The 11,506-nt window shown below is 44.1% G+C and overlaps 1 protein-coding gene across 1 annotated transcript; it reads right to left on the reverse strand.

Annotated features, from left to right (window-relative positions):
* Nucleotides 1-360: 360 nt before the first annotated feature.
* THAP3 (THAP domain containing 3) lies at nt 361-10,058 on the reverse strand. The gene is made up of 5 exons (XM_029578185.1): nt 9,728-10,058; nt 8,893-9,085; nt 8,441-8,509; nt 4,962-5,060; nt 361-3,124 (listed from the first exon to the last, which is right to left on the reverse strand). Exons 1-5 carry the CDS (start codon nt 9,799-9,801, stop codon nt 2,774-2,776), a joined length of 786 nt encoding a protein of 261 aa, XP_029434045.1. The 5' UTR covers nt 9,802-10,058; the 3' UTR covers nt 361-2,773.
* Between the last annotated feature and the right edge of the window lie 1,448 nt (nt 10,059-11,506).

The following is an 11,506-nucleotide window of genomic DNA, read 5'->3' on the forward strand; positions in this document are numbered from 1 at the left end:
ACAAACAGACAATTTAGACTGATCAGCCCATCATGAAGAGACCTGATTTGGGTCAAAGAAAAGTGAATCTTTAAATTCAATTCTGTACTTGCAGAAATAAGTGACAGTTCATCCTCCAGGTTGAGAAGCTTTGTGCCACTGGCTTAGGCGATACATAGCACGTCAGGGTACATCCTTGTATTATGGCCAGACAAACATTTCTTTAAAACCCAGTTTCTATATGACTCCTGAATAAGGGAGACCAATTGCATGGCTCTATGGCTTTTCCTAGATCCTGTATTAAACACTCTGAACCTGGGGAGAACTCAACTAATGAAATGCTTAGGTCAGACTAAAAATATATATATATATATATATATATTTTTTTTTTTGGAACCAGCACTGAGATCTGTTTCCAGAAGCCTTCATTCACAACTGCCTGGGATTTTCCCACTATTTTAATAGACCCATCCTGGCACTGTTTTAGTCTGGTGATTGCAGGCTGAGAGCTGTGCACCCTGTATCATAGGCACTAAATCCAACCAGCAGTAGCCCCAGCCCGATCCAGGAATCAAACCAGGGACAGCCCTTACCCCTCAGGCTGGCTCAATAAAATCTTTTCTTTATCAACTATCATTTTTTTTGGGTGTGAGAGCTTTTCCAACTATTTCCTTGGCAGCTATGGCTGGCAAACTCTGGTCCCTCACTAGTAGAGATGTTGCATTCATCTGTTCCAATGCCTGTCTTTTTCAGCCAGCTAGGCTCAACCATGAAGGGTGCAGCTACCAGCTAAGCCTTATCTTTAATGTTGGATGCATTATTTAAAAAAAATACCAAAAGCTGTTGGAAATATCAATTGCTTTATCTCATCAGTATTAGGAAATATTGTTTAGCGAGATTTCTCTCAAAAACTTCAGAAAGCAGACCCCAGAAGGTTTTTGAAATGTTTTTCCAGTTTTCAAGCAAAAACATGCTACCCATTCCCTGTGGAATATGCCATCTTCCCTCCATTAATCCCTAAAACGTCCCCGTCCTTCAGAGCTCTAGTATTATCTTCCCTTGTTCACATCCAGCAGCCAGACCTGATTTGAAATGTTATGGCTGTTTCCTAATCTCAACCCTCACCTCTACTATAAAACTATTTCCAGTGGAGTCAGGAATCTCAGTATGTAAGGGGTAGCACATTGTGATACCAATTTGTGTCTGAACCATGAGGAATAGCAAAGAAATATACACATTCCAACTTGTATTTTAACATTACAATTCTTGCTGGAACACGTCAGAATAGAGACAGATCTAGGCATAAAGTGCATTAAAAATAATACATCAAAATACGGTTCTGGCCCCTGTCCATTCCTATTCCAGAACAGGGATGGCTAGGGAAAAAAATGCTACAAGTGGGTTAAGGGACATACCCCCTGCCACTTACTTTCAATTCTTAACTGCCAGCATCACAACTTTGGGGAATCTCTGACAATACAAGGGAATCATGTTTTTACGGATTCTCTTCAGGCAGAGCCATGAAATCCTTCATGTGCTTAACCATAAGCAAGTTTTAGGAATCTTAAGAGTCTAGATGTAAATGACAGCACTCAAAACACTAGTATAAATATTATTAGCAGGGTTCCCCCCGTCTTCCACGATTCTGCAGCTCTAGAAAAGGTGACGGAATCCAGCCCTTGCGATAGAATGCCAGAGCATGGAGCACTTGTTTGTACAGGCAGGATAGAAATCCAAATAAATAAATATAAAATAAATTAAGTGGCCATAGGACCCTCCAAGGGCGCAGCTGGGTCTCCACTACAATGTAAGAGAGCTGGAGAGGCAGCAGCATGGGAGGGACATCAAACAGTGGAATGAGCACTTCCACTAGAAAACTGCCAGTAGTACAAGCACAGGGACCACATAATGCCGTCACGAACAGGATCTGAAGAACAGGCAGTGCTGGCCACTGAAGCAACATCCATCCAAGGACAAATCAGTTTTTTGCTATAAGCATTATAAACAAGAAAACCTCCAACTTAGTGGAATAGTTAATAGAAATCTCACAATCATATTTACTTGTTCAGCATAATCACCGCACCCATTTTCCTGCACCAGCTCAAGCGATATATTCTACAGCAGTTACATGACATATTTAATATGTCCTTTAAGGGAATATGAATCTTAGTGATTAGGGCTGCAAAGGGGGGGAGAGAATAGGAGCAGGAGAGGATCTCTGAGGAAACAGATGAAGAGAGAACTGGGTAGGGGGTGGAGATGTAGATTTAAACCTCTCCTCCTGATCCCATAGCCCCCTGCTCTCCTGCAGTAATTCTGGAGAGAATCAAGAATTCCATGACAAGGGCTGGATTCTGTAATCCTTTCTAGGGTTTCAGAATCTTGGAAAAGGGGAGGCCTTGACGATTATTAAATTAAGAAAATAACTGATTTGCTTATCATAAATCGGGAATTTTAGCTGGTGCTTAGATAAGCAGTACCCTTCACTAAAACAGAGGCATAAAATGCACTTAATATTGTACACCTAGGCCCTGATTCTTATACCATTTCTAGCAAGTGCTTTGTTACTGCAGTACAGTCTTGGAGTTTAAGCTGTTAAACGCATCTCTTCAAAGTGATCATAAGAACACTCTAACCAGTACCATTTACCAAGAACACAAGGCAGCTGGTTGCTTTCTGCCCCACAGGTTACTCTGTAACCATTGACAGATTCAATAAATTTTGAATCTGTAGCCAGTTTTGTCACTCTAAAAAGTGTCATCGATTGTGGCGCACACTGCAATAAGAGCACAAGCTACCATGGATCGCTTTTGATCTTTCTTTGAAGCGGAGATTTTTGGAGAGTCACCCCGTGCCACTGCTCATGGCCCATCTCTTCCATCCGCCTGCCTTTCAGCATCTCCAGCTCCCGTTTCACTGCCTGCAGGTTAGCAGACATCCTCCTCAGCTCCTCTGTCTTCACTTTCACCCGTTTCCGAAGCTTTTCATTTTCCTCGAGAGCCAGGAAGAGTTTTTTCTTCAAGGCACTGCAGTCTGCAATGGTGTAGCTGTGATCGGGACCTGAAAGTGGGTACGGCTCTACCTGCTGGGGAGGGACAGTCTGTAGCAACAGGGCCCTGGACGACTCTTCTTCTACTGTGCCAACCTGAAAGAGGACACCGGATTTAGCTGGCAAGCCCTGAGATATTCTATACTGCTGACTGGCTTCTCTCAAATTTATAATATAAACTTCCAAAAAATAAACTCTACTAAAAAGTGATTTACTTTGTAGAGGACTCCTACAAGCCTCTCAGAGAAATCATAAGACCACAGTTCTAACAGGCTCAGCAGAGCCAATGAACAAACTAACCTCCTCTTGGGGAACACAGAAGCCCCATACTATAGAGAATAGAAGCCAGGGCAGTGCAAGGTACGAACAATTGAACACCCAACACACACTCAGTAATCAATAAGTGTGTAGATTTTAATAGATAGCTCATCACTAAGGAAAAGTTACAATTATAAAACTAGTGTTATACTCAAAACTGATAGAAAGAGACCTGGCCATGAATTATCACATTTATCAATTAACACTGATTACAAACTATGTTACCGAACCTTATGGCACCTATGTAAACTGACAGATTTTAGTATCATTACTTTTATATGCCTTATTGTAAACCGTTGTGATGGTCCTCGCCGAGTGACGGTATAGAAAAGATTTAAAATAAAAAAATAATAAATAAAAATAGAGAGAAAAAAAAAACACTTTTAGTAATAAACAAATACATTTCTCCCTTAGTGGTAAAAGGAGCATTTTAACGTTGGAAGCCTCCGCAGGTCTAGGTCTTTGCATGCAGCCAGTTGGAATCTTCTGCATCATTATCATGAGATGAGACCCTGGGGCAATCGCTGTCTGTCCCTGAGCTTCTGCCCTGGACTCTGTGTGAGCCCGGGTGCAATCACAGGAAAGCTGATTTTCAAAGCCATTTCCACAGATAAATAGTTTGGGTGAAACGTATCCTCCGACAGCAAAGGCAGAGGCCGGCACGCTTCTCCACAGTGGGAAGGCTGAGGGCAGGAAAAAAACCGCATCTCCAACTCTCCATGCCAGCTAGGGGTTTGTTTTATTTTTATTTGATTTATATTCAAGCACTTCAGAACAGATTATATTCAGGTACTCTAGGTACTTCCCTGTCCCTAATGGACCAACAATCTAAATTTGGAGGGAGAAGGGATTTGCCTAAAGTCAGAGCAGAAGTGAGATTATGAACCCTAGTTCGTAGCCTGCTGCTCTAACCATTAGGCTTCTCCGCCATTGCACTGTTTTTGATTCCCTGTTCCTCCCTTATAGCAAAGGGCCTGATAAAGCAACATGCAGGATCCCTCACCACTAGGAGGATAAAATTAAGTCTCCAAAGAGACGTAGCCTGAGCACCACTCGTAGGCAGCAGGGTTCACGGCAGTCACTGCAAACATCTTCCTTCCCAAGGTACACTGCAGTCTGAGCCAAAAGACAAATCTCCCCTTCTCTCATTTTTTTAATGCTATTTTTTCTCTGGTAAATACTTCAACTAGTTCCATCTCAAGAGCAGAAAGGATCAGGCTGAAGATGCCAGACTGGTGGCTTTCATGGAGGACTCAAGATTTCTTCTTGCATTCTCCCTACTTCTCAAAATAGTTTGACATGGCGAGTAAACCAGAGTCTGGGTCGTTTCCCCAACCCTTTGATTTAATTAGTGGTGCATTTTTCATATTTTAGCCAAGAAATACAGAGAGATTTTTCTCCTCTAAGAACTGACCATGTTCCTTGAACAGGTGCTATATCCTTCAGTGGCCACCAGAGGTTAGTCAAGAGCCATCTATCAAGCCCTCACTCCCTCTCTCCCCCTGGCTGATAATAAGAGAAAAATGTTCTGTCATTCCTGTGCTCAGGTCGTAAGCGTTCACAGTGCATAAACAGAAAAACACTTCAACTTGAAGGGGAGAGAAGAAAAGAGTACCTCTGCTGTCAGCTTCTCGTTCTCCAGATCCAGAACAGTTTCCAGCTCAACTGTGTTTGCATCTTCCTCCTTGATGGGAATTTCTTCTGCAGTCAAGTCCTAAAAGCAGAATCCCAGAAAGAACAAATCTTCAAGAGAGAAACAATCTCATTATCAAGCTGGTGGGAGGATTTGCCAGCCAGTGGCAAACCTGGATTGCCTGGCTACGAGCCAGCAGGCTACACCCAGTTCCAGCAGTAGTAGCACTTCAACAGCATGGCAAAGGTCAGCACACTCTCTAGTAAAGTCAGAGATAAAATACTTTGTGTGCTTCTTTTTACTCGGCACTAAAACAAATTAATCCCCTCGTCTACAAGTTTCACGTTTACTAAATCGTGGAGAAGCCAGGTCACCCATAGCCATCAGACTGATTCAAATATATTTCCCTGGCTCCGCCCCCTTGGCTCGGGTGATGGCATGGCCTGTGCAGGACACTAGTTAGTCTCTTGTACAGCGAGAGTGGCAATACTGCAGGGGTGATGCACGCCCACAATCTCGGATAGAACCGGGAGCACTCGCCCTTCCTTGCCTCCGGATGGCACAGCTTGTAGCCTGTCGGCAGAATCAAAACCAAATCCCGACAAAAAAGGAAACGGAGACCAAGAAACGAGGTTAATGTTGTCTTTAACAAAGTAAATGGCAGCAGTTCAGAAGGAGTTGGGCCCCCCTGCAGGCTGCCCAGTTGCTTTGCAACATCGATGTGGGGAAAAATGAAGCTGTCAGGGAATGACTGAAAGGAAACGCCATAGATCAAGTTTACACCAGCCTGTTCTACCTGCCCTCCCCTTCCGGTCAAATACGCAGCAAAGATCCTTCCACAAATTCCTTTCCATTACCCAACCACTGCATAATTATTATTGAGTGCTAAGTGTGCTGGCTGACTGTTAGCAGCACGTTGCAGTGCCATGTGGGAGAGTCTCAGCCACGGCAAGCCCTAGGGCTCACGTGCCGTCCCCTGTGTGGGCAGAGTCTGGGAGTATCGCAGAAGGCACTGAAACACACATTCTCCTGCTGGGGGTGAGAGAGGTGCAGACTGCACTGCCCTTCCACACCTCCGGAGAGAAATCCTTACTCTCTCAGATAACTCTGAATCACTAGGAAGTTCTGCATCAATACTATAATTAGAGCTTCTGGTTATAGGTGTTAAATTGTAAATTTCGGTGTTTACTTTCCAGTTAATTAGGAGTTCTTTGAGGATATCGAAAAAGAAAATCTGTGTTTTCGTGGCACAGGTGCTATTGCTGGATACCTGTGCTGGTTGAATCAAATACATATGTTCCATTAAAAAAAACAAAAAAAAAACAACCCACACACAATACTCACAGCCCTCTCCCCCATCAGCCTGGCCTCAGCTTTTTGTCCATGTATGTTCATTCTCTCCCCTTAGCACCAGCTCTGGCGCTTGCCTCTGCGAGCAGTTGAGCAGGCAGAAGGAAGAGAATAGAGGACCAGCAGCTGCTAAAGTCTTGTACAGCTGAGGAGGCAACAGTACAGAAAATACACACAAAAAAAAAAAACCCAAAACACAAACAAGCAATCACTAGGGGTAGTGGAGTTTTTCCAGCATTTACCTAATAATCACCATTTTGCATCAAAGGATTAGGTAGGGATTTAAGCTGGTTTTTTTTTTTTTTTTTTAATCAGTTACAGCCTAGAAACAGAAGCCCGAATTATAATAATAAGAAGAAGAGGAAGACAATTACTTTTAACTTAAAAGATCCACCAAATCACAATGAAAGCACAAGTCCTCTTTCACAGCGAGATTCTGAGGTTACAGATCAGCATGGTTTCGGTTTCAGGTGTTTATTTTCATTTTGATGCCCTGTTTGCTCTTTGTAAGCTTTGACTGGAGATTTGTAGTATTGCCTGAGTGAATTTACCAACAGTTCGGCTATGGTACGCTTGGCATTCAGGTCGGCATGTTCCACATTTGGATGCTAGGGTACATGGGAAGATGGCAGAACAGCCACTTACCAGACTTGCTGGGTAGAGACTCCAATAAATGGGGTTTTTTTTATTCATACATTGGTTTTCCATGCACTAAGCACTAGTCAGCTGGATTACTGTAACTCTCTACTGAATGATATCTCCCAGACCCACCTGAAATGACCACCACTCATGAAAAACACTGCAGCCAGAATCGTGGTAGGAGGCCATACTAATGGACTACATAAGGTCCATCCTTTACAGACTGCACTGGCTACCAATTAAAACCGGGATCAAATTCAACACCGCTGCTTAATCTTAAAACACCAGAGTCTCTTTCCTGTCTCCTTGCCTTCTAACCCCCCCCCCCCCCTGCTAAAGAGCTCAGATCCTCACAAAAGGATCTTCTCTCCATCCTGACTTCTGCTCAATTAAACTGCATAAGATTGAGCCCTTCAGCAGCTAAGTCACTGACATCCGGAACAAGGTTCCACTATCCATCTGCCTAGAACCAAGCTATTCCACTTTGTGAAATAAAGCAAAGGCAAGGTTATTCAAGCAGGCCTTCCCCCAGTTGTATCATTACTTACAGCAAAGAGCTGCAGCCCACTTCAGGCCTGAATCTGCCAATAGGCACACTAGGCCTGTGCCTAGGGTGGTAAAATGTTCTGCCTCCTAGCTGTGCTGAATAGGGATGTGCATTTGTTTTGGACGAATTAGACAATTTCAACGAAATTGTCTAATTTGTCCTGGTTCGAAGGACCCGAAAAACGAATACAATTCTTCTGAAATTTTGGAAAAATTCATATTTCGGGTTAGTGTGTGCTAACCCGAAAATCGGCATCCCCGAGAAAAAAAAAAAAAAAGCCTGAACCGCGGGGAAAAACAAAATTTCCTGCAGCGGTCTAAAAACAAAACCCGAATCAAAGTGCAGTATAACTGCACATCTCTAGTGCTGAATCAAACTCAGCAGCGAACAGGAACAAAGGGGTGAGACTGGAAGGGACAGAGCAAAGAAAAAAAGCTCTACTCCCTATTCCAGGCTTCACTGCCCCTCACCCTCCAACCAAATCCAGGGAGTCTAAAAAAGCCACTCTGTTTGCTAATCCAGCTTCCTTCCCTGACATTCAGAGACATGAGAAGAGCTGAACATGAACAGGTAGAGCAAAGAAGGCTTAGACCTTCTGCTCATTATCCCTTGTCCAGGAGAGAGATGGGGCGACAGCACCACTAGTGTCTAAGAGCGACACAATCCTAAATTCGTCATTGGCCTCCTTGACTTAGTCTGCATCTGTTACTATGCTAACAATCTGGTATCGCCATTGATAAACAATATAGTTTCCAGTTTTAATTTAAACTTCCCATCTTGCAAAATGTATCTAATTCAGTTAATTTACAGCTTTTGGAATTTAGGTGGGACAGAGTCACATTGTATCTTGTATGGACAAGTGAAGACCGACCTTGCATACACTGATGAGCAGTATGAAAGGGAGGGGGAAAAAAATGCAACTTACCTTTTCCTGCTGGAGTTGTGCAGCTTCTACCATCTTGAAATATTTTGATTGTCTTTTTCTTTTAAGTTGCTAAATAAACACACCAAAAATAAAGATAAAATCCAAAAATGACTTAGTGCTCCAGCAAAAGCCACCACATAGGATTAATGCAATGATTTATGATTTCTTATTTCCATGGCTGACTCAAAATTGATGAAAGGATTCACAACTAATAAATTGCATTTAATTACCACTACCACCCTCTTCAATACATCTGCCAAATCATTATTAGGCCTGTATCTTGCTCATGCTAAGACATGAGAAAAAGTGTGGGTTTTGCCATGGAATAAAATGGACATATGACCTAATTCTCTTACTCATGAGCGGTGAGAATACAAATTGCATCCTGAGCCACACTATGTACTCAACATGCTGTATTATAGATGCAGTAATAGCCCAGTCTTTGTCCTTACCTTCACATTCTTGGGTAGAGGAAATATGGTGGGTATTGCGTTTGGAATCAAGTTTTTCCGATTTCCAAATGCACTGAAACAGTCCGGTGTGAAGTGTTCCGAGCAAATAACAGTATGCTGTTTTGGCTTAAAATTGAGCCTGCCGACATTCCCCAGCCATTCCTTAAACAATTCAGGCTTGCTGAAAGGGAATCTATATGAAAGGTCATAAAAACAGTTCAGAAAATAATCTAGCAAGGGAAATACACCCAATCAGTGCAGTTGTGAGGGTGTTGCGAGCTGTGCAAAGGAGGGCTTTCTGTTGTCTTCTCACACCCCAATACTGGAGGAAATGGGCAGAACCAAGATCATGGATGGGATGAACACTCCTGGCACCTTGGAGTGGCCAGGGTTTATAGATCCTGGAGCTGGGACATGGATGTGTCAAGCAAAGAGAATGTCGCATATAAAGTGTTTCCAGTCCTAGAAAAACGTTATATTTAGGGGGGGGGGGGGTATGGGGGCTGTGGAGGATTTGACTACAGGTTTCAATCAGATAAATGTGTAAATTATGGTCCTATTTTCACATCTTGATATAGTATGTTATTTAGATTGCTTACTAATTGTATCTGTTGCCCGATAAACTGTAAAAAAAAACCCAAAACCAAATGTAAACATCAAAAGCGAAAAGGAATTCCTCAAGGTAGGTGTACGAGGAGAAAAAGGCCGCCAGCTGAACCTCATTCGTGTACTGAGTATTTCGAGTCCTCCTACCCCTGCTCCGAACAGATTGTGACATGCACATACATAGCCATATTTACAGAGAGAGTGTGGGTGTGTGCCCCGCATCGCTCACCTGTGAAACGTCAGCTGCTTGTTTTTGCTGCTGTACCTGTGCGTACAGTAAGGCACTGCGCAGGACTTGGGCATGTCCCTCCCGTCCCTGCCCCCAACAAAAATGTCCGACCGGATTCCAACAGCGCGCGCTATGAATGGCGGTCTGGGACGCAGGAGGACTCCGGCCGCCCGGGGCCTGCCTCCCTCATTCGCTCACTGGCGATCTCTCCCCACCACGAGTGCCATCAACGCCGGCCTCCGACGGGCCTTAAAGATGGCAACAAAAGAGTCCCGGAAACGCTTCCGCCCTGCTTCGCTGCGGATCCTGTTCCGGTGGGGGGGTGGGGGGGGGGGGGGGTGGGAACGGCAGGGCGCGCACACGCGTTCCCAGCCTCAAAAGAAGCTCCGCCTCCTCCCTCTCAGCTCTTCTTCCGGAAGCTCGCGCGGAAGGCGGGAAGCTGTTGTTGATGTCACGTGGGAGGCGAGGCTGAGGGTTGGCTTTGTGGCGGGAAGTCTGCTCTCTGAGGGTGGCTTGGCGCGCTAGTGACCGGGGTTGCCAACGCTGGAAAATGTCATGAGGGGGCTACTCGGGTGCCAACACAGTGACTGTAAAAGCCTCTGAGGCAGGAACCTAATTGTGATTCGCCTTGAGCGAGTAATTAAGTCCAGTGTCGTTCCTGGTGCAGTGCCCCACATGATTTCGGGCACTGCCGTGCACAGCTAGGGATTCTCGCATGTGGAGGCTGGCGGGGCCACTGAAAGACCGGGTCAGGAGATCCTTGGAGAAGGGCAGATGTAGTCCCCTTTCTTAAAATTCAAGGCAGCAAGGTCAAACTCCGAGGTGGGAAAAATGAGTGGAGACTTTCCCACAGGAAAAGCTAGTGAACGAGCTGCAGTGCAACGGGTTGCAGGATTCAAGGCAGCAAGGTTTTTACCGACCGCTTTCTTCAATTGGGTGACAAAGGAACTAGATCAAGGACAAACCCTGGATGTGCTTTACTTGGCTTTCAGCCCTGGCTAGGAGGCTCATGCATAAACTAAGCAGCTTGAGGATAGGTCCTAAAGTGGAGGATTAAAAACTGACTGCGTGATAGTAAGGGGAATTAATTCTGAGATTCGTTCTCAGTATTTTTGTTAACAATATTGCAGAAGAATTAAAATGAATTTATTTTTTTGTGGGGGACACATCTGCAACAAAGTGAACAGACTGAGGCAGTAGCTAAAATGAGAAGTGATCTAAGAAAGCTTGAGGAGAGGTTAAGTGCTTTGTAGTTGAGATTTATTGCAAAAAAAAAAAAGTGCTAACGTGCATTTGGGGTGTAGAAAACCTAAACAGCTACATGAGATAGTGGGTGAGAAGCTAATATGCACCGACCTGGGGGTTATATTGTACAGGGAGCGCAAGGCAGTGACTAGAGGCAGAAGACTGTTGAGATACAGAGAGCTGAGGCATAACTAGCAGGAAAAAAAGGAGGTAATCATGCCACTGAACAAATCATTGACAAGGCCTCGGCTGGAATACTGTTTTCATTAGTGATCGAGAAACACCTAAAATTGTAAGGGGTCTGTTTCAGAAGCCATATGCAATAAGACTTGACAATCTCAAAATGTATTCCTTGGTCAAGTAAACATCTCTGATTTGTCTGACACCAGCTGTTCCCCACCTACCAAAACTTTTGCATGAGAGATCAGGCAAAACATTATTTGCTTGTATGAGTAAATAGAAAGAGGAGAAAGGGCACCTGGCTTCCAAGTCCATTTGACCAGCCTAAAAAAAAATACTACCTTTCATTTATTT

The sequence above is a fragment of the Rhinatrema bivittatum genome, chromosome 15, assembly GCF_901001135.1.
Source record: "Rhinatrema bivittatum chromosome 15, aRhiBiv1.1, whole genome shotgun sequence".
NCBI lineage: Eukaryota > Metazoa > Chordata > Amphibia > Gymnophiona > Rhinatrematidae > Rhinatrema > Rhinatrema bivittatum.

Coding starts and splice junctions, on each gene's coding strand:
- THAP3 (XM_029578185.1), bottom strand. CDS start 9,801: ATGCCCAAGTCCTGCGCAGTGCCTTACTGTACGCACAGGTACAGCAGC. Junction 9,086..9,727: donor AAGCAGCTGACGTTTCACAG/GTGAGCGATGCG, acceptor CCTTTCATATAG/ATTCCCTTTCAGCAAGCCTG. Junction 8,510..8,892: donor CTCTACCCAAGAATGTGAAG/GTAAGGACAAAG, acceptor GTGTTTATTTAG/CAACTTAAAAGAAAAAGACA.